Source organism: Strix uralensis, chromosome 2 (assembly GCF_047716275.1).
Source record: "Strix uralensis isolate ZFMK-TIS-50842 chromosome 2, bStrUra1, whole genome shotgun sequence".
NCBI lineage: Eukaryota > Metazoa > Chordata > Aves > Strigiformes > Strigidae > Strix > Strix uralensis.
The window spans coordinates 32,981,541-33,002,341 of record NC_133973.1 but is presented as its reverse complement, the minus strand read 5'-3'; the positions used below and the strand labels follow the sequence as shown (position 1 = coordinate 33,002,341).

At 41.5% G+C, this 20,801-nt stretch overlaps 2 protein-coding genes across 7 annotated transcripts in view; one reads left to right on the top strand and one right to left on the bottom strand.

Moving 5' to 3' along the window:
- Window positions 1-13,336, top strand: part of SCAF4 (SR-related CTD associated factor 4) — a 48,171-nt gene extending 34,835 nt beyond the window's left edge. For 5 of the 6 annotated variants that reach the window (XM_074858176.1, XM_074858172.1, XM_074858175.1 and 2 more), the window contains 4 exons: window positions 2,123-2,285; window positions 2,419-2,499; window positions 2,616-2,804; window positions 10,693-13,336. In XM_074858176.1, coding sequence (XP_074714277.1) covers window positions 2,123-2,285; window positions 2,419-2,499; window positions 2,616-2,804; window positions 10,693-11,534 — 1,275 coding nt within the window. In that variant the 3' untranslated portion in view covers window positions 11,535-13,336. Of the gene's footprint in view, window positions 1-2,122; window positions 2,286-2,418; window positions 2,500-2,615; window positions 2,805-4,842; window positions 6,273-10,692 lie in introns of those variants that run through there. The other variant, XM_074858177.1, reaches the window with a different exon arrangement.
- A 1,693-nt stretch (window positions 13,337-15,029) lies between these two features.
- SOD1 (superoxide dismutase 1) lies at window positions 15,030-20,565 on the bottom strand. The gene is made up of 5 exons (XM_074858178.1): window positions 20,410-20,565; window positions 19,467-19,560; window positions 18,896-18,965; window positions 16,536-16,650; window positions 15,030-15,621 (listed from the first exon to the last, which is right to left on the bottom strand). The coding sequence occupies exons 1-5, from the start codon at window positions 20,482-20,484 to the stop codon at window positions 15,511-15,513; spliced, it is 465 nt and encodes a 154-aa protein (XP_074714279.1). The 5' UTR covers window positions 20,485-20,565; the 3' UTR covers window positions 15,030-15,510.
- Between the last annotated feature and the right edge of the window lie 236 nt (window positions 20,566-20,801).

Genomic DNA, 20,801 nt, shown 5'->3' with positions numbered 1-20,801 from the left:
TTGAGAGGTCAGTCATTCCAGTTTCCAGTGTTGCTAATAAAATACCAGGTTTTACCGTATTTGTCTCACCATTAATAAAGGGTCTCCCCAGTAGCATTTTTGGTACTTTGTTTTATCCAATTCATTAGCTATTATTCTGACACTGTTCAGCAGTCCTCTGTACTTGTTGTCCGTCAATGTTTATTAGCTATTGGTTCCATCTCTTTAACAAACAGAGAAACTTTATACTTCAAATTGTATTTTAAATTAGATGTTGTGACATTTATGCATAGATTTTTACAGTCTTTCTTCTTTCTGCTTAAAGGAAAGACTTTAATGTGTTACTTACAACTATGTATTAGAGGGCTAACTTTTTAGAAAAAAAATAAGTACAGTGGTTAAGCTTGGATAATTAGGTATGAATATCCTCTAATATGTATCTAAACCATCTTCGTTTGATGCTACTTCTATTCTGGTTCCATCATCATATTTTACTATTCATTATACTTTCTTAAGCCACTGCATACACATGCTTCATCCACAGTTTTCTCAGCTTTTAACTACTTAAGAACCGACAGCACTTAGCAAGTTTCCCCTCTTTTTTAAACCTTTTTGCCTTACCGATACTGCTCCTCAGTTCCTTCTGCTGTGTATACACTCTGTACATGAAGCACTTGCTTCACAGGACATTACTGCGATCAACAGATCTGTCACTATGCCTGGCTCATTTTGTAAGCTGTTGTTCTTTGAAGGAGTGCCCTGTAAAACAAAAAGACTTACTGAGACTGTTAGGTTACTGTTGTTTTGGAGCACTTTCTAAAGCTTTAACTGTGATTAATGAAACACCTCTATGGTTACTCAAAGTTAATGTTCATCTGGGTAGTCTTGGCCTTATATGGTACCCCTAGATATGCTACCTGTGCACTGTTGGCCTTGCAAGGTCCTAATCCCCAGAAGGTCCTCAGTGCTCCTTCTCACTGAAGTTTGGCTGTTCACATAACATCCCCTTAACCACCTGCAGAATCCAGCCATCCCTCATGGTGCCATCTGTAACTTTTGTCATCTTCTCACATTGTTATCTGTCACATCTGGCAATTCCTTGTGCCACATCCAGTAGTTGCTCACATCCTGCTCAGTTAGCTGAACTTCAGGCCAGGGCCTAATCAGCAGGTTATTATAAACCAATAAATAACAATTTAAAACTAAAAATAAAAAGTCTACACTAAAGTCTAATGACTTAAAGACTATTGTAATTAATAGATTTTAAAACTCTAATAGTACAAGTGAGCTCAGCTCACTAACCTAGTCATTGGTAAAGAACTTGGAAAGTTTGAAGTGGTATTGGGTGCTTGGCAGTTTTAGCATCTTCTCCAGGTTTAAGGAAAATATTTTGCTTACTTTGGTTTAGTGCCACTTCCTTCAGTTCTGAGAATAAAACAGTAAACGCTTTTCCTTCTTTACTCTAGAAATAAAAAGAGTCATGGAAGGGTCTTGGCGTAGTAGTTCTGAAATTTTGACGGTCATGGAGGCGAGTCAGTTACAATCACTTCAGTTTTAAATGCAGAGCGTATTTTGATTAAACTTTTTTTTCCTTTTGATTCCCACACATTTAATGTAGTTTTTATAGCAAGCTCATAAATACGAGTCTAAGGACCAACTTAATTTAAATCAGTTTTCATTCAGAGCTTGATATAAATCAAAATTAAAGTAAAATAATTAGGAAACAATAGTCACTCTGATCTACAAACTCAGGTAGCGAAAAAGAAAAAAGAAAGTGTTTTTAATTGCTCCAAAGTTGTGTGCATTATAATGAATCATGCTGGATGGTAAAATCAATTCCCGCTGCTGTGTAAAGGGTATATTTAGATGAGTTACCAGCATGCATTAATATCCATTTACCACAGAGAATAACATTATCTTTAAGAACAAAGGCAAATAAGATCGATGTTGATATTTTAAGTTGTAGGAGTTCTTTGACTGCTAATTAGATCAGTTATGTAAGTCACCCTCTTGCAGAGTAATTTAAGGTAGCTTAATTTTTCTTGTTTTGATGGACAAAGCCCAGAAGACAGCAGTCCACAGCTGAACAACAAATAATCCAGTAGGTCTTGAGGTAACATTTTTCCTCTTCCTTTTTTCTTAGGTTCCACCACATCCATCAGGTCCTCCAGTGGTCGGTGCACTCCAACCACCTGCTTTCACAGCACCTTTAGGAATCCCACCTCCTGGATTTGCTCCTGGAGTGCCACCACCACCGCCACCTCCATTTTTACGTCCTGGTTTCAACCCAATGCATTTACCCCCAGGTACATTTATATATTTTTAGGAATATTAAGTCCTTTTTTTAACCACATATCAAATAAAAGCATCTGCCATGTAAACTGCACAAGTATGTTTTGGTAAAGTGATACTCACTGTTAATACATACTTTTTTTATAGGCTTTCTTCCTCCTGGACCACCACCACCTATAACTCCTCCAGTATCTGTTCCTCACACTCCGGCAGTAAACATCCCAAATTGTAAGTGTTTAAATCTTGGGCAAGTGGCAGTAGAAGGAAGGTATCGTGCAAGCAGAAAAGCTGACTCTTTTTTTTTTTTTTTTTTTTTTTTAATATGTCAATGCATTGTTTCTTAGCTACAGCAACTGGTGTGAATGAAGACACTACAAAAGATTCATCTGTAGGAAATCCCATCCCAACAGTGGTTTCTGGATCCAGAGGGAATGCTGAAACTACCGATAGTTCCAAAATATATGGGACTGTTCCACCTCCTGTAGCACCTACTAATGTACCTGCTCCTGTCACACAAGCTATTCCACTTCTTGGTAAGTTCATTTTGGATATATTCTTCTGTTTATTGTTCTCTAAATTTAAAATATGATTTTGATTTTGCTATTGACTTACAGTTCATGGGAAAGTGAAGCAGATTTTTCTAAACTTGTTGAAATTTCTGCCCTTCTGCCGGCTTTTAAATCATTTTTAGAGGCTTGATTTTGCACAGAGGGAGCAGTAATTTTTTTTTTTTTTATTATTGAAATCTGTTTTCTGAAGAAACAAGCGTTTTGTAATGATGGAACGTTTAAGTTACAAATTCAGGACAGAATGAAATGCTCTCTACTTTTAACAAATTGAGGCTTTTACCATATAGAAAATTAACTTACAACAGAATGTCTGTATGACATATGAACTCTGGTTTAGACTCAACTATTACATGTGTAAAATTAACTCACAGAGAAACAGTATTTTTTATAGTGTGTTTTTTAAATCTGTGAAAATACGGTATACTTTTTATGTATGGAATAAATTATTTTAATAAAATGAAAAAACAAAAGCTTTTATTCAGCCCTGCAGTATTATAGGTTTTGAAACCTTTTAAACAGTATGTTACCTTATTTAAATATTACAAAATGGTATTTTGACTAGCAAAACCAAGATAACTTTGGATATCTTACATAAATTTCTTTTCACAATATATGAACTAGATCAGATTTTTGAAGAGTGTATATTGTTTCATGTTACAGAGGTCTGCTAAATATTTTATTTTAGAATGGCCTTGTATGGGTCACTCAAGATTATACTCAAGAGACTTGTTCCCTAGAAATTTTAATTACATTATTACATTTATGGGATTTCAGACCTCTTAAATGAGAGCCTAACAACTGAATGAAAGATAATTTTGTTTCAGTGTGTTTCTACCCAGAACGTTTTCAGTATACACTGAAAAAAACACAGATACTTGTCTCCCTGAGAGGTTACTGCTCTATTGGATTTAATGGCTAAATTTTCCAGACATGACTAGTGATTTTTGGAATCTTTCTTGGAAACTCAAAATAAGACCCTTTTAAGAGACATTTTTCAAAGTGAAGAGCTGCTTCTCTCTGAAAATAAGTCTGCTTTTTAAAATCTATCAAAGCAGATACGCAAAACCAGCAGCTAATTGTTTTAGAGTTATCTCTGGAAAACAGAGAAAAGCTTAAAAAAAATTCTGTGGTGACACCATGCATTGAGAGAATTTTGTAGTGATGAGGAGTATCAGAGTATACATTTAAGACATTCCCATCTTAATGATGAAGTTACACTTTTCGTAATTGAAATACAGTATTACCAGATTTTTGAAGTGTCATGGTACTATATCTTGTATGGCTTAACTTCAGCTTTTTATTCCAAGCCTTTGGAATGTATTAAGTTACTCCGCAGTTTGCTGTATTGCTATACACATAAGAAAAAGGTTTTACAAAATCAAGAGTGGAGTGAAGTAAATTCTATACCCGTATTAGTTACTGGGACAGTAGGGTTTTTTTTATTCTTACAAGTTCAAGGAAGCTAAATTTGATAAATCTGAAGATCAAGAACTAGCCTTTGTTTTTACTCACTTGTTTACTGAATAGTTCAGGCAGATAAAGTTGTCCATGCAGTCAGAGTGACTTCTCTCAATGTTCAGTCTCATCAACAAGGGGATAGGAGAATTTTTTTTTTATAAGATTGCATGTGTGAGCTTACAGAGTAGTCCTGAAGTAATAGCTTAGAGATCTATGTGTTTACTTAAGTAATAGCATTTTATGTTGATGAGTGTCTTATTTCAAGAAGTTGTTATTTACAGTCAAGGATTTAATGTAAAATCCTTCAATCCTGACACTTCAGAGTTAAGGGGGACTGTTCACAATCTGATATACAAGAAAAACAGAAGAAACAGATTATAATATTTTACATGATTAAAGATAAAAGATTAATATCAGTTGTTTTTGCTTTTAAAACTTTTCAGTAAGTTAACAGAGATGAAACTGTCTTCTTAAAACCACTTTGATTCACTTATCAATTGAGCTTAGCTCTGTGTGTGAGAGTCCAGATCTGGTCTCTCCTTAGGCTGGAAGAAAAACTTGAAAGAGATGATGTTTTCCACGACTCATGCTGATCTAGATAGTGAAGAGGTGTCCCTTGAAGTTTTGACTTCCCCATCCTCTGAGTTCAACAGCTGGCCAGGCTGCATCGTCATTCCTTCCTTTCCATTCTGTGTGTCAGGTTTTGCTCCTGGGGAAATCAAAGCATGGGAAATGGAGTGTGCCAGGGTTTCACCATGTGTGCGGACGTGAGATGCAATCTACATATGCATCCTGGTCCTGGAGCCCAGAAGTACTTGCAGGCTTGACAGTTTAAACGTAGCCTTAGTGCCTGACCTACAGTCTTGTACAGGTCAGAGGCAAATGAACTGAACAAAGTGATTGAGTAGGTACGGCATCACCCTGAGTTAGCCATGGGAAAGCGCAGACAAAGGAAATCAGATGCTTCAGACTAAAGGACCTGATGTGCAAAAGTATATGGTTTAGCATTTTGAATAGAGATGACTGCTCGTGTGACTGGTTTCTCACGAAGTCCTCAAACTGCTCGTTAAACATACCCATGATGTGGCTCTCCAAGCTGAGATAAGAAGGTGGAAGAAAGATTTGTTTGACAGCATCATGAAATATGTCATGAGGACTCTCCTTGGGGAAACAGGGATGAAGGGGCTTGAGTAGTGTAACATGAAGAATGAAGAAATGTTCTTCGGATATTTGGGCAGGATAGAAGAACTTACTTCAGCAGGCTGAATTCAAGGAGTGAAGATTGCTCTGAAGAGACTGTCAAAGAAATCTAAACCTTGCTTGAGAACACCTTATGTAATCTGTACAAATGCAGGAGCTCTTTTCTAATTTTTGTAACTTCAAAATGAAGCTTATCTGTTCAGTTTTTATATGGAAGATATGTTACAAAGTAATTCTAAATTGATTATTGTAAGATATCATATGCTTTCTTAGTAATGTAAGTTACGTTCTGTTTCATCTCCACTAATTTCATTCATTCCTCCAATGTAATTTTTTCATCACTTCCAACAAAGACATGTTTGTGCTTCAGAGGAGTGATCCCTCGTGGACATTGTGTCTGAATTTTTTTGTGCTTATTTCTAAAAACCACCCTCAGGTTGTTTTTATTTAGTTGTATCTTTGATCGTATTCGCTGCTGTTATAGCTTCTTGTTCTTAATTTGAACAAGATTATCCAGACTGTAACTGGTTTTGTGAGTGTGCGCTCATATGTCATTTTTTTAAGTGATCTGCAAAGCAGATATTTTTAGACTCCTTTTACATGTGCATATTGCAGAAAGTGACAGGCTTTTAAATCATTTTTGATTTGCCAACTTGTTCTTAGTGTTGAGCAAATGCTGTAATTTGGACCAGTAATAAACTGCTGTTGCAGATGCTATGTTTTGAATATTCAGATTCTGTGATCTATTATCTTGATTAAATACACCATATTGCAGTTTGTAGGTTCTGATCTAGTGCTTTTTACCAAAATTCCTACAACGATAATTACATATTATCAAAGATTAATTATACTGTAGTTCTCATCGAACTTGGTATTCGTTTCCTGTTAATGCATGCTGAGTTATTCTTTCTCCCTTGCTGGTTTGTTCTTAAGTAACTACCTGCTCTTTTTGTAATCTGCATTAAATTATAAAAGACAGACTACAATATTCTCTGAGCTCATCAGAGTATTACTATATTAGAAAGTGGATGCTTCTTTCACAGGAGGGATGAGCTTTTTATTAATACAGGATACGAACAGGGATAAACCTAATACATTTCCAGATTTCTTGTGATAGCCCATTTTAAAAGCACAACAAACACTGCATGTTTGCTACTTATATATATGACTGTTGCTTTCATAATACTATGGGATGAGAATTCAGAGGTAAGGGAGCATGAACTCTCAAGCACCATTCATGGAATTCAGTTTTGCCTTGATGATTCCCTTGACCTGGATCAGTTTAGTGTTTATGTTTTATAAAGCAGGAGTTTTAGAAATCTCAATACCACTAACCAACACTGTACACATAATGTAGTTTGACTTACATCCTTGTTTAAGCATCTTACATGAATAGGAGCAAGCTCCTACAGGCTTCAGTGATGGACAATGACTACCCTAAAAAAATGTTGGTATTTATGGCAAGTTATTTAAGCTGTGAAACGATATTTAGTCTCTTATGTTCAGGCTTCTTTCTTTACAGTCTTGGCCTGGTCTAAAGGATTCTGTATCAAACTCCAGAAAAAGACACAAAGACTTACAACATTGTCTCTCTTTCAAGAATTTCCTGGTAGTATTTCATATTCTAGTTTTAAGATGCAGCATTCCCCACTGGAGAACGATAGAAGGATTAAGGTGACATGCTAAATGTTGCAGAACATCAGCATCAAACTCAAAGCGTAAACCTTTATCTGGAATCGTAAGCTTTTGATTTCTTGTTCTCATATATATTTTCATCATATTTGCAAAGGAGGTGTATTTGAAGCAGGATTGCTCTGTCAGATACAGAAAACACCATTCCTCTACTTGCTTTCTTATAACAGCACAGCTGAGAAGTAATTTAACAGATTATAAGAGACACTATAATCACTTAGTGAGCAGAGTTCACTTAAAAAAAATTAATAAATCAGATGCTACACTTCTCAGTTACATTAGCATTTGTAACACTGATAACTATCACAAGGGAACATGGGATTTGTCCAGCCAGAAGAGAAGATAATCAGAAATGGAATTACTATGACACAGAAATCTGGCTTTTTACCTAATTTATCAAAACAGTAAGGATGACTCCTGTGACCTCTCTGGAGAGAAGACACTTCTTCAGGACAGCTTTAGCATTTTGGGCTGTGTCTTACGAGTAAAGTGAAATTATGAAATTTGTAACACTGTGTGATTGTTCTTGCACCTGTGAAACAACACTCGTGGTTGGCGATGGGTTTTCCTAGTACACTTGCATCTGCATTCTTCATTGTAAACACTCTTCGCGAGTTCTGAGGACCTTTTGCTATGCATCACTGGTAAAAGTTACAAATAAAAATAAGTTGTGAAAGCAATTATATTTTTACACATTTGGACAGAACAACATACCAGGTGTAAGGTCTGAGGATTATATTTCCAGTATTAAAAGCCATGTCTTGGCCAAGTTAAGCAGAATAAGCAGCTGGTGGAAGGGATGGTTGTATTCCACACCTGTAAGCAAGAAGACAAGGTTAGCTACTACAAAAAGGCTTGCAGTTATGAACAAATGAATAAAATACAGGCTGGGGCAGATAAATTCCATCACTCACCTGTACAGGTATGAGATGGTCATTAAATCACTTTATTGTTTCTTTAGGAGCTCTGGTACCTCTTTTCAAGTTTGACAAACTATTTAAATTTTACATACTGTTGTCCCCTATATAAGAGAAGGGGCTTTACATTTTCCTAGACATTGCATGTGCAATCTGTACCACTAATTTTACTGAGAATTTTCAGTAGACTTGGATGTGGTTTTGGACAGGTCTTTGAGAGTAAACTTTTAATTGGTGCCTGATTTGTCAGCACAGCAAGGAAACTCTAATAGTTCTTTCTACGGCCTCAGAATTTGAGTGCACTGATTTAAAATTAAAAGTGTTCAGCTGCCCTGCTGATGCAGTCCAGATTGAAAGAGAATGAGCTTCAGATACTGTTACGCTGATTCTGTGCTGCATTTTGTGTAGAACTAAGGTTGAAAAATTAAATTACTCGTACTTGTGAAATTTAAAAAAACTTTTCACACTTGCCTCACGTTCATGCTGTTGTAACCCACATCTACTCTGCTGCTATAGAGCAGAAGCAGTTTATCCTCTTCAGCTCATTAGATCTGTTATTCCTTTCTGCCTTATTTTTAATCTCTGGAAGAATTTACTTATCAACAAAAATATCTGCAAACCTCAGAATTCAGCAAAGTAACATTCTTGGAAGATATCATTAGCCATATGTCTGTCTCGTCAGATCTGTAGTAGTAAGTCATGAGAGGAGTTTAAACTAGGTGATTTACAGCCCTGGTTATGAACAGGAGGAGGGGGAGGGCTGTGAATTTTAAAGTTAAAAAGGAGGAAAAAAAAAAAAAAAACAAACAGAAAAAATACCCTGTTGCTGCTGGAACATTTCTTTCAAACAGTGTGACCTATCAAGCTGTGTCTTAAAAGTGACTGCTTGGAAGGGAAGGTAAGGTGATACCATGGACCGGAAGAATATTCACATCTTTATTACCTGAGTCCTCCTGATCGGCAAAATGTAATTTCCTTCTAATATGAATATAAAGAGCACTTAGATAAAAAAGTTTCTGTTAGAGATGTTCTTAAGTGCAAGAAGTGCTATGGTGAAAGGGCAGCACGTATGTTCTTCAGAAGGCTCAGGCATGTTTTGGATAAAATGCTAAATGAATCAGATGGAGGAAGAGGGAAGCTACATCAGCTGAATGGAAGGTTATTGGGGATGGCTGCTCCACTGGGCTCATTAGGCTGAAATCAAAGTGCAGATTTCACTGAGGACACTGCCAGGTATTTAATTCTAGTATTAATTCACATAGCTATTTCACATTCTAGTTTTACTCAGGGCAGGACTTAGAAAATTTTACATAATCTGCATTCTTAACTTTAATTTTTAATAATATACATGGAAATAAAACATTATTTATAGTCTCAACAAATTTATAAAGGAACGCAGGATGGATTAGGACAGATTTGCGCTTGTTCTGCTGCCAACTGTTGATTCTTTTAAATTTCAGTTTGGGAGTTTTTAAAAAAACACATGCTTTCTCAGATATGGAGCTTATTTTCAGGTAAATAACTGCTAGTGAGCAGAAAGAGCAGATAGGTCCAGTGTAAAGGCTGCAGAGAACATGAAACAGTAATGTTACTAGTTCAGACAAAAGGAGGCACATGAGATAAGCTGGCACACGCTTACTGGTATGAAGTCCTCATCTGGAGCTTGGTAATCCTCGTTCATTTTGGGTTGTTGTGTTGATGTTAACAACAAGGGCTGAGCTTTCTCAAACGGTATGTTTTGAGAGTTAAATTCTTTTACTCTTATGAAGACCATGCTAAAAACAACAGTCCAGGAATAAAAACGGAAAACAGTTGGTGTTGGATATGTGCTATAAAGGATGGAAATTTGTATTTAAAAAAAAAAAAAAAATCCAGAAATTACCTGTTGTGTTTCCTTTTAGTTTACATTGCAAGGTTTATGCTGCTAAAAGTTTATTGTATCCCCTTTCTCTGGAACAGTAAATTAAACTCTGCGATTTCCCACTCCTACTCCAGCCCTGGTCCGACCTTACCTCTCCCTTCACAGCTTACTGTATTGGCTGCCTCTTCTGCACGTTCAAAATCACGTTGATGACCAGTTCAAATCTCAGGCATTTTAGCCTGATATGATTTCGCTGATGTTTGTAATAGAGGAGTAATGTTTTAAAGCTAACTAGAGGAGGTGAGGTGGCTTTAATTAGAAGCCTAGGTAGCACAACCAATGAGGAAGGTGTTTCACCAGCAGTCAGCTAGCAAAGCAAGGCACTGAGCAGGAGATCAGGAAGAGCTCTGAGCTGCAAAATGGCAATGGCTTATTCACAAAAGGAAGCTTTTAGGACAAGTGACTAGTTACTACTATTGCAATATTAGTTATTTCTAGCATGACACAAACTTCGGTTTGAAGGCGATGCTCTCCTTACAGTATGCAAGCCAGCACAGGAGGTTTTGCAGGCTGCTCTGTTCCCCCCCCCCCCCCCCCCCCCCCCGTCATTTTGGTGTTACTCATTTAATGAGATAATTTCCGAATGTTTTTGAAATGATGAAAATGCTTTTTTCTCCCTCCTGCCAGTCTCTGATTTTACTTTGTGTGTGTGTGTTTGTTTCAGGCACTCAAGGAGTTGCGCCACCCCCGCCAGCCCCTGTTGTTGGGTTGCAGACTCCATCCACCGGCCTCTTGGGTGCCCGGCCTGGTTTGATACCACTGCAGCGACCACCAGGAATGCCACCCCCTCCTCTGCAGCGGTTCCCCTTGATGCCACCACGACACATGCCTCCCCACATGATGCACAGAGGGCCCCCGCCAGGGCCAGGGGGCTTTGGGATGCCTCCCCCCCATGGAATGAAAACCCCCTTCCCACCGCCGGGTCACTTTGTGAGACCTGGAGGGATGCCGGGAAGCGGGGGGCCGGGCGGACCCGAGGATAACAGAGATGGGAGGCAGTTTAGGAATGACAGGCAGACGTTCACGCCTAACAGAGACCAGGAAAGGTTTGGAAGGAGATCTTTCGGGAATCGGGTAGAAAACGATCGTGAGCGCTATGGTAACCGCAACGATGACAGAGATCACGAGCGACTTGGTAATCGTGACAGGCGAGACTGGGGACGAAGAAGCCCTGAGCGTGACAGACACAGAGACTTGGAGGACAGAAACAGGCGGTCCAGTGGCCATCGAGACAGAGAGAGAGATTCGAGAGATAGGGAGTCTCGTAGAGACAAGGAAGAAAACCGAGGAAAGGAAAAACCGGAGATGACAGACAGGGCAGATGGCGACAAAAACCACGAATCTCATAGCGGCAAAATGGAAGACGCAGACATTGTTTCAGAACTTGCTGCGGGAGAGTCTGAACCTACAGGTGTAAAACCTGTTGAAGAGTTAACATCGGAGGCTACCTCATCTGTGGAACAAGCAGAAAAGGATATGGGCTCAGTGGCGGAGGCGCCTCGCTAGCGACTGGAAGTTGTCGAAAGACGACAGTGACATTTGTTGGAGTGTAGAGCTTTAGAGTTGTACAGTCTGCTGTATTATATTTGCTTCTGCTTTTATCACAGCCCCTCAGTAGTTGGCGGGGAATTGTAAGCAATTTGATTGCTTCCCTTCTATTTAAAATAGCCACAACATAACACAAAATACTGAAGATATGATTAAAATATTACCCATTTTTGCTGTAACTTTTTTAAAGTTTTGACTTTAAAAAGTTTACAAATCAGAAGTAGAAGTGCTTTCTATTTTTTTTTTAATTTAAGAAAAGGTAACGGTGAAAGCTCCTCAAAACAATAGGGATGTGTTTTTAATAAACTCTATTTTCGTAACAAACTTTAACGTGTGCTATTCTTCCTACACTGCACTGAAGTGGAAAAGGAGTGTTCAACATCTTAAAGTCTGAACTGTTAATGCTGTACTGGAGTCTAAATTAGACTGTTTTGTTTATATTTGTTAAAAGAAATACATCTGTTTGTGTAGCTATTCACAGAAGCAAATTTTTATTTGTAATAGTCATCTTGATTTTTAGATTGCTGCATTTTAATGATCTACTTGACCATACTAGGTAAAAGCTAGTGGTTTTAAAATGTTAATTAATTGAAGAGTTAACTGTTTAGTGTTTGCAATGCAATCTTTTTTTTTTTTTTTTCTTTTTTCCCCCCTCCAACTGGTTCTGTGGTAAATGTTGCCCTAATTAGCCTTTTTTTTTTTTTTTTAAAGTGGACACCTCCAGACATACTTAGCCTGCTCTGCTTGTGATGTTATAAAATTACTGTGTGGTGGGCCAGGAAGCACACCAGTTCAGCATCTTTTGTACTTGTTATTCATTGATGCTTTTTGAAAAGTGGGGTGAAAGAGAAATCAAAGACACCAAAACACAATATAAAATGCTATTTTTTTTAAATGGGGCTGGGAAAAGAAGGGAGGCGGGAGGGTGTGTGAGGATTTTAAAATGCTGCCTCTTCATTCACACGAATCTGGGCTGCTACTGTTGGCTGTGTTAACGATGTCTACCTCCTGTAACCCTGCAAGAGGTAGGTTTAAAACTTTTACCCACCTAGTCTTGTACCTATTGGACTGATGGACAAAGAGTGCATTTTGTTGTATTTGTATAAGTTTTACCATCTTCTGTCCATATCACTTCAGTAATTCTGTCAAATTTTAAGAGGGCAAATACTAGTTTTTGGTGGCCGGCCCTTCAGGCACAGAGATTTGAAACACGGCCGCGCTGCAGCGAGTGGAATCAGAGCCCCAGCAGTTTTGCCCTGAAATGCACTCGCTCGTCGATCGGCCACGCACCAGGCTGCCAGGCTCAGTTGAAGCTTGTTTAATTCTAGAAACAGTGGAAAAAGTGTATGAATCCTGTGCATATTTAAATTTTTTCTTTTTTTCTCCTTGATATAGGTGTGTTCTACTTTTAAAGTTGTTTTTTTTTCCCTGAGTGAAGGGCAGCTGCTTTCTTACATCAGTACTTTTTCATAGCTGCTCTGCAGCAAAGGGAATTTTTTCTGGGGGAGGGAGGGGGGTGGGAAAGCAAATGAGTTACGGACTGGGGAGAGGACATATATTTTTATGTTCTTGCAATAGCAGAATAAAGAGAGAAAAAAAACTGTTTACATACTTGTAGTGAACTCAACTTCCATGTGTTAAAACTTGTGTCCTTAATGTTTGTTTCATGCTGGGCCAGCAGAACTAACTTTTTTCATACAAAGCCAGACACTTATGTCTTACGTTTAAGACTTGTCTTAGTAAAAACTGCCATAATTCTGTTAAGGAGGTAGGAATTTTTTTTAATGAATACACTTTTATTAAAAGATCTGAAGACAAGAATGAGAGAGATGGAAGGCTTATCTGTTCACACAAATGCCACCTCACATTCTCTCCATTTCCCCTATTAGGAATTTGAAAACAAAGCCTAGGAAAACCTTGGATGTCTTTTGCCAAACAATTTCTTACTGCCTTCTGAAGCAGTGATTGTATAACAGACTTACTATCAATGCATCATCTTTACAGCATCATCAGTGTAAGTGTATCCTCCCCTTCTACAGCTTCTGTATTTCTGGCTTTAAAATAAGCCAAGCCAGAAATTTGTACGTAAAGGTGAATTAGCTTGGTGCACGCATCTGTTACTGATAAAGGCAATACAGCATTAGCAATTAACACCTTGGTGACTAAGCCTATGCCTGCCAGTTACAATGATTTGTACATAAACCAAGCATTTCTAGGTCCTTCAGTACAGCACTGACTTTAGGCAAGCGTGCCACCTGGCATTTAGCCCCACCTGAGAAAACACATTTGAAAGTAAAGATCTGCACACACCCGGCTTCCAAAGCAGCAAGGTTCAGTACCAGGAATGGCCGGAGAGGCAGCAAGCGGTCAAGCTGCCAGAGAGCTCCCCTTCCACTACAGCTCGACCTACAGTTGGCAGGTACTTGCCCTTTTCCCCCCTTAGGGAACTGAACTTCAGAAACCCAAAGAGGTGATGGTGGTGTTTGTGGGTATTCAGCATCCCCTGGTGCTTAAGGAGGGAGCTGAAAGGTGCAGTCACTGTCTTAATTCTGCTGGAGCAGCTGAATCAGAGCCTAGACTAATCCACTGGAAGAGGTACAGGTGCGTAAAGACTGTACACACAATTGTTTGCCACCTGCAATGAATTTAAGTTTAAAAGTGTTTTTACAGTATTCTTGCTATACTACCAAAAGCCATTTGTAACATGCTACACTGGAATCTGGGTGTCTAGAACTACAACCAACTACTTCCATGAATATCTCTTATGTACAAGATAAAGGAATGTTGATACAAGTCTTCATTAAAATTAATAATTTTCTCTATTAAGGACTTGGAAGTCTGTGTTTAAGAGGTACATAGAAGAAAATGAAAGCTGACACTAGTATACTGTATATACATGTAAATATGGAACTTCTGGCTATGTATCTCCTTTTTAAGGAAAGGCCTATTCCTCACCAGACACTCCTGCATAGCTCAAGGAAAGGAGCCGTCCTCACTAACACATCCATACTCACTGCACACCAGCCCAGAACAACCCAGCCCACACAGCCAGAGGTCCAGATGAGGCACAAGGACACATGCTGGAGCCAGACCACTTTATGTGCTTAAGGCTTCCCCACCACACACACTGCACAGTCACATGAGTGTCACAAGCATCACATTTTACAGCAAGAAGGTATTTCTGCAAAGCAGCAACCATTCTTGGGTACACAGAACCCCTGGCTGTAACATGCAGGTGATATCTGGTTGTTGCCACAGAACACGGGGTAACACATGACAGCACAAGAAACACACTGAGCTCAGATCTCTGTTGTTCCCAGGTTACCGGCCAGAAGCAACTGGGTGGATGCTATTGTGTCCAGCAAATTAACTACTGACATGACTACTTTTCCCTGCCAGCAAGTCTGCAGGTAGGGGTCTGGTGTTTGGTTTTTACAGACAGCAAGACCAAGGTGTATTTGCCCAGCAAGTTTATTACACAAGTTTGAAACCTACAAATGCTGCAACCTTGCCAGGAGGAAGCCCCAGTACACACAGTGCCTACTGCCCTCCAGTGAGCTGGCTTGCCAAAGCTTGTAAGGCTAATCCTCCAAACCACACAGTATGTTCTAGAAGTTCTGGTGTTCAGGGTGTGACCACTACTAACACATCTTCCATTACACAGATGGGGGTTCCAGTTAGCAAAGTTATACTTAATGGTTACAGCAGATGCTTTAGCAGAAGACTACAGAGACATTCCATCAGGGTCACTTTAATTGCAACATACATCATACAAAATTAAGTCAGTCTTCACCAGTTTAAGTGATACTCAGAACACAGAGTAGTAATGAGATTAAGTGATAAATCTTTTGCTTGCACAAGGAAGGGCAAGTACGGCATTTGCAGTGGAATACAGCCCATTCACCACTCATCTTAAGCATTTCAGGTACAATACTTAACTCTTTGCTATTCCAATTACACCACAAGCTAAACGAGGGCCAGCATTTCCAGTTAATTTGCTCTCATTATCTCCCCCTCTACCCAGGTCATCGCATTTTTCATGGACCTAAAAGAGAATTGAAGATATCTTAATTCATGTTATTGCACAACTCAAGAATCAACATTTTTCACAACTGACATTAGCAGCAGCAGTGACAAGCTGTATCACCAGCTACCAGCAGGGTGTGTTACACAACAGAGAACCAATTGCAGTTATGCAGCACTGAATGCCAAATTGATACTCATGCTAAAAACTTAAGACAACTTATCTAAAAATATAAGTTCCCTTCAGCTGAATTTGTTTAAACTGTAAGTCACCAAACCCCCATGTTTCAAGAAGTTATTACTAGTCCAAGAGCAGACTTGGACTTGATGTCCAAGGTCACCATTCCAGCACAGGGCCGCCTGCCACACTGAAGGTGCGGTGCCTTGGCCATGCCACACACCTCCCTGCGCCTGGGCCATCAGTCCAAGCCTGTTTCATGCAGGAGTACAGTGGTCTCAGCACACACGAGTCCCCAGGGAAACCAAATTAACAATGCTCACAGGTGGCCAAGTCCACTCAGGCTCTGCCTCCCTCCTTCCCCAGGAGGCCACGGCACCAGTTACACCAGCAGCTACCAGACCAGTGCAAGTGAGCAGTGGCCACTGCTGTGCCTTTCAGGGACAGCATTTGTGCCAGACTGCCAGCTACTTCCTCAAGTCAGGCTGCTTTAGTCACTCACAGCTGGAAGAAGCAATGTTAAGTGGAGAGGCACATCTTTGGAAGGCAGGCAGAAGATCTCACAGCAATGAAGTGCCATACTAATACACAGAGGACTTTCAGGCAGGGCTTCAAAGAAATCCCCGCACTGGAAATCCTGCACTACGAGTTCTGTAACAAACACCAGAGACTGGCCTCCAGCATCAAAGAGTCTCCCTTCACTATCAAGACTGCTCTGGAATTCCTTAAAGCATCCAAGTAGGCCCCAAGACACTTACCACCATGGTACGTCCAATGATGCTATGTGGTCCACTAAGAGAAATGATGGCATCTTCTATTGCCACTTCTGCCTTTCCTCCTTTAGAAGTCACATTGCCAAGGTCTCCCACGTGCCTACACAAAGATGCAGAGAAACTCATAGAAAACTTGGTTGAATTGAAAGCTCTAAGCAATGGCCTGGACAATACAATACCCATAGTTACTACACTCAAGTACTTCATCTACCTTACACAGCACATATGTTCTTATTTACCACCATGAGTCAACCTTGAACACTTCCACTATTTTAACTCCTTTAGTTCAAGGGAAGATTAAAATTAATTCCTAGGTAGAACTTGAAACCAAAAGGTTAATCCACTTTGGGGAAGGGATGCCACCACTCCCTAACAAGCCAAGCCAACAGTGCACAACTCCTCTAGCCAAGAATTCCTCCATGCTGATGGCATCTCCCTCTGCTCAAAGAAAGTCTCTCAAATTAGGTGAAATAACCTTTCCTGCACATACACTGTTTGGTGTAAACACTGCCACTATTGTTAAGAGCTTTTAGTGCCTATCACAAATCAGCTATTCCACAAGCGGCTTCAGGTTTAAACAGGATTAGTAAAACCAGTTTGTTAAGTGACAGGTCAAAGGGGAAGCATTAAGTGCTAGCTAGGTTCTAATCAGTACCAGGGATGACTGAGTTTGCCTGCCATCTTCCCATGCACTTGGCATTATACCCTACCACACAGTTTTTGCCAGAGCTAGATCTCCACCAGGACTTCCCTTAAGGCTTAAGCCTCAAGCAGTTCAGTTTTCACCAAAATTCTGGCCATTCTGGCATATTGTTTCCTACACATCTGCCCCAAATAAACCATTCACTCAGACAAGTTGATGATGTTAGCAAGTCTCCTCTATCCAGATTCAGAACCTTGAACACCAACTTGTTTGTACAGCTCTCCATGCATGCAGCATGACCAGCTCACTCACTGAATGCCGACTACCAGCTGCTTAGGCAGCAGAATGCCATTTTCATGTTTTTAACCAAGTCCTGTAAAATCAGGTCAAGGGCAGTTTTCCCTTTAGGAATTCACTTGATTTAAGCTTCCAAGAAGTTTCAGTCCAATTGTTTCAACTCCACACTGATACAAACACCATCTAGTTCTTATACCTTCCTAAGGAATTCCCCAGCCTACAGCTGCCTGAGCAGGCAGGTTACACCAACAGCAGGATTTGACAAAGCAGAACCAGCAGAAGTCACGATCTTCATGCAACTTTGACCTTTAGCACTGGAGCAGTTGGCTGCCAGTGAAGCCTGGGAGCACACCCCTTGATGCTGCTCTGCCATCCAGAGAGCTGGCTAGCAGCCAGCTTGCTTGGTCTGCCATGCAACTGATCACTCAGGTATGAATTCATCAGCCACAGAAGGTACAGTTATGGACATAAATGTGAGCATCTGAAGGCTAATCGCAATTCCAAGTTGGTCCCAAGGCTAGTCCAGACCTGCGCAAGACCAGCCTATCTTTGACACTCACTCCCAGCTCCACTCACTCCCACGCTGGCCTTCAACTCTTGTGCAGCCCCCTTCCAGTCTCCAAAGCCAGTCAGCACACCATTTAAACCAGCTGCTCAGGCACCGGGTCTCAAACACTCCAGGGTTTCCAGAAGGTAACTGGACTGTAAAAACTGCTGCCAGGGGAAAGAAATAGGTCCCAGCTCCCACTGAGATACACAGATATTCAGCATAAGCATCAGCCCCTGTACTGACACACAGCACAGCCCCTGAGGAGTACATACTGCAGGCAGTGCAGTACCTAAGCCAACAGGCTAAGAACAGCCCAGCACACCCAGTAAAAAGCCACCATGCCCAGGCACACACAGCTCTCTATTCATCTAGCAGTCTCCTCTGAAGCCTCAGCACCTTCCAGTAACAATCCTGATCTGCCACATGACAAGCCTGCATACAGCTCAACAATTGACAGTTCAGGGCCCGCTGTCAAAAGCTGGCCTTGAAACAGAAGCAAACCACTACTGGCCAAGTAAGGCTTTAACACATAAATTTTCCCCCTCCCCTCACATGCTGAGTAACCCTCACTCAGGAAGATCCTTTATTTCCTCCTCTCCCCAAGCTATGATAAAACCAAGAATGTCCCAAAGACTACATTTTACCCACACTTCTGGAGCCAAGGTGTCTAACAAATCACTGTACAGTTATCAGAGCCATTGTTAAGTGACCCCAGGAGTCCTGCAGGAATTACCAGCTTTCTTCTGGTATTGTCCCAGCATTATCCATGAAGTGGCCTCTCAAGCATGAAGTAGCACCGAGATGGCTGCTGCCTGGAACAGCTACCCAGTAAGAGACCAGGCACATTAAACTCACCGTTCTTCATCATTTGGTCCACCATGCTGCTTGCCTTCAGGATTGAAGTGGGAACCTGCACTGGTACACCCTGAAACAGAACACAGCCATCAAAAGTAGATTTTTGTTCAGTAATGAGTTTAAATCTGTTGCTTATACACTACACCAAGGTAGTCCTCCTATAGTCAGAGGAAGCAGCCACTAACCATGAAATAGTTACTCTCCTGTTAGATGTTCTACTAATTCTCTGGAGGTAAGTAACCTACTACAGACTTACAAGTCCAATAAAGTAAGATTACTCATTCTAGAACACTCTGAGCTCAGTTGAAAGCTTTCTTATTTCTTAACATTTGGTTATGAAAGTATCTAGGTTAGTGCTCAGTATGTCAGATCTTGAATACCAGCCTAAACATGTTCAAAGTATTAAACAGGAAGCAATTCCTTAGGAAATATCATAATTTCTCAGCACAAATTTTCAGTCATGAGACTTAAGTACACCTATACTAGTTGCTGCTGCAACACTAAAAGAAACTCATTAAAGCTGAGCAATCACATTACAACTGTAACTCAAAAGCTTGGATAAGCATCTTACCATTTGTATTGTCACCAAATTCATGGACATGGAAGCCATGATCCCCATCAGTCAAGCCACGGATTTCTCCAGTAACTTTTACTGGTCCATTACCCTTTAATGGAAATAATTTATTATTACCAAAATGACTACAGCATTAAGCAGCCTTGTGGTCAAATGAAGCTTCCTAGTCAACAGAAAGCACTGGAGACTCCCCTACAAGTTTAGTTACTGAGATATGAACATTCACCTTACATTAACTAATTCTATACACCAATACAGTATTTCACAGAATGTTTGCATTTATTTAGCCACCTAAAATTTACTCTTCCAATTGTGCATCAACAGGCAAAAGGAATGCCTTTTATCAGATTGCTTGCTTTTGAGAACGACCGTGTACTTCAATTTGGAGCAGAAGGAACCCTGAAACCATTCCTCCTCTACGGACACAGCACTGCCTGCATGCAGCCCTAACCTCCTTACTGCGCATAAACGGCTGAGTGTTAAAAGGCCTCCGGCCATTTAGCAACTGAAGCTCCGTTAAGCCCGACTGCGATGGCGGTAAACAAGCTCCGCAGGAAGACCAAGAGCCGGGCCCCAGCGCTGACCCCGGCTGGGCAGGAGGCACCGCTCGCTGCCGGACCCCCGACCGCCCTCCCAGCCCCTCTCCGCACTGCGCCGGGGCCCGGGGGGCTCCCCACGCTGCCCAGGGGCACCGGGTGGGCCCAGCCTCACGGCAGCCGCCCGCTGCCTGGCGCCGGGGCCCCTCCCACCCCCGGAGCGGCGCAGAACCGCGGCCCAAGGCAAGCCCGCCCAGCGCAGCCCCCGCCGGGGAGTAAGAGGAGGAGTGGAGGAGGAAGAACCGCGCCGCCCGCCCCGCACCATGACTCAGCGCTGCGGCCGGGAGCCGCCGGCGGAGGTGCAGAACCATAGGGTCGCGCCCATCGCTACCGCCCGCCCTTGCCTGCTGCTCGAAGTAGATGAAGCCCTTCACCGGGCCGTCCCCCTTCATCACGCACACGGCCTTCAACGTCGCCATGTTCCCGCGGCCGCCGGAAAACAGCACCCGCACCCACCACCAGCGCCCGCGGACTGGAGGGACCCGCCCCCCCGCGGCCCTTATATGGGCCGGCCCGGCAGCGCCGCGGCCAATCGCGGGGCGCTCGCGGGGCTCCTCGCGCCGCTATTAAGGGGGGTTCGGCCAATTGAGGAGGATGGGGGGGCCGGTCCCGGCAGCGCGCGGGCTCGCGCCAATCAGCGGCACCCGCCCCCGAGCCAATGGGCGGCCGTGCCCACCCCCGGGCCGCGGGGCCCGCGTGTGGCGGCAGCGCCGGCGGCCGAGGCCGAGGCCGAGGC

Coding starts and splice junctions, on each gene's coding strand:
- SOD1 (XM_074858178.1), bottom strand. CDS start 20,484: ATGGCGACGTTGAAGGCCGTGTGCGTGATGAAGGGGGACGGCCCGGTG. Junction 18,966..19,466: donor ATTTGGTGACAATACAAATG/GTAAGATGCTTA, acceptor GTTCTGTTTCAG/GGTGTACCAGTGCAGGTTCC. Junction 15,622..16,535: donor TCATTGGACGTACCATGGTG/GTAAGTGTCTTG, acceptor ATTCTCTTTTAG/GTCCATGAAAAATGCGATGA.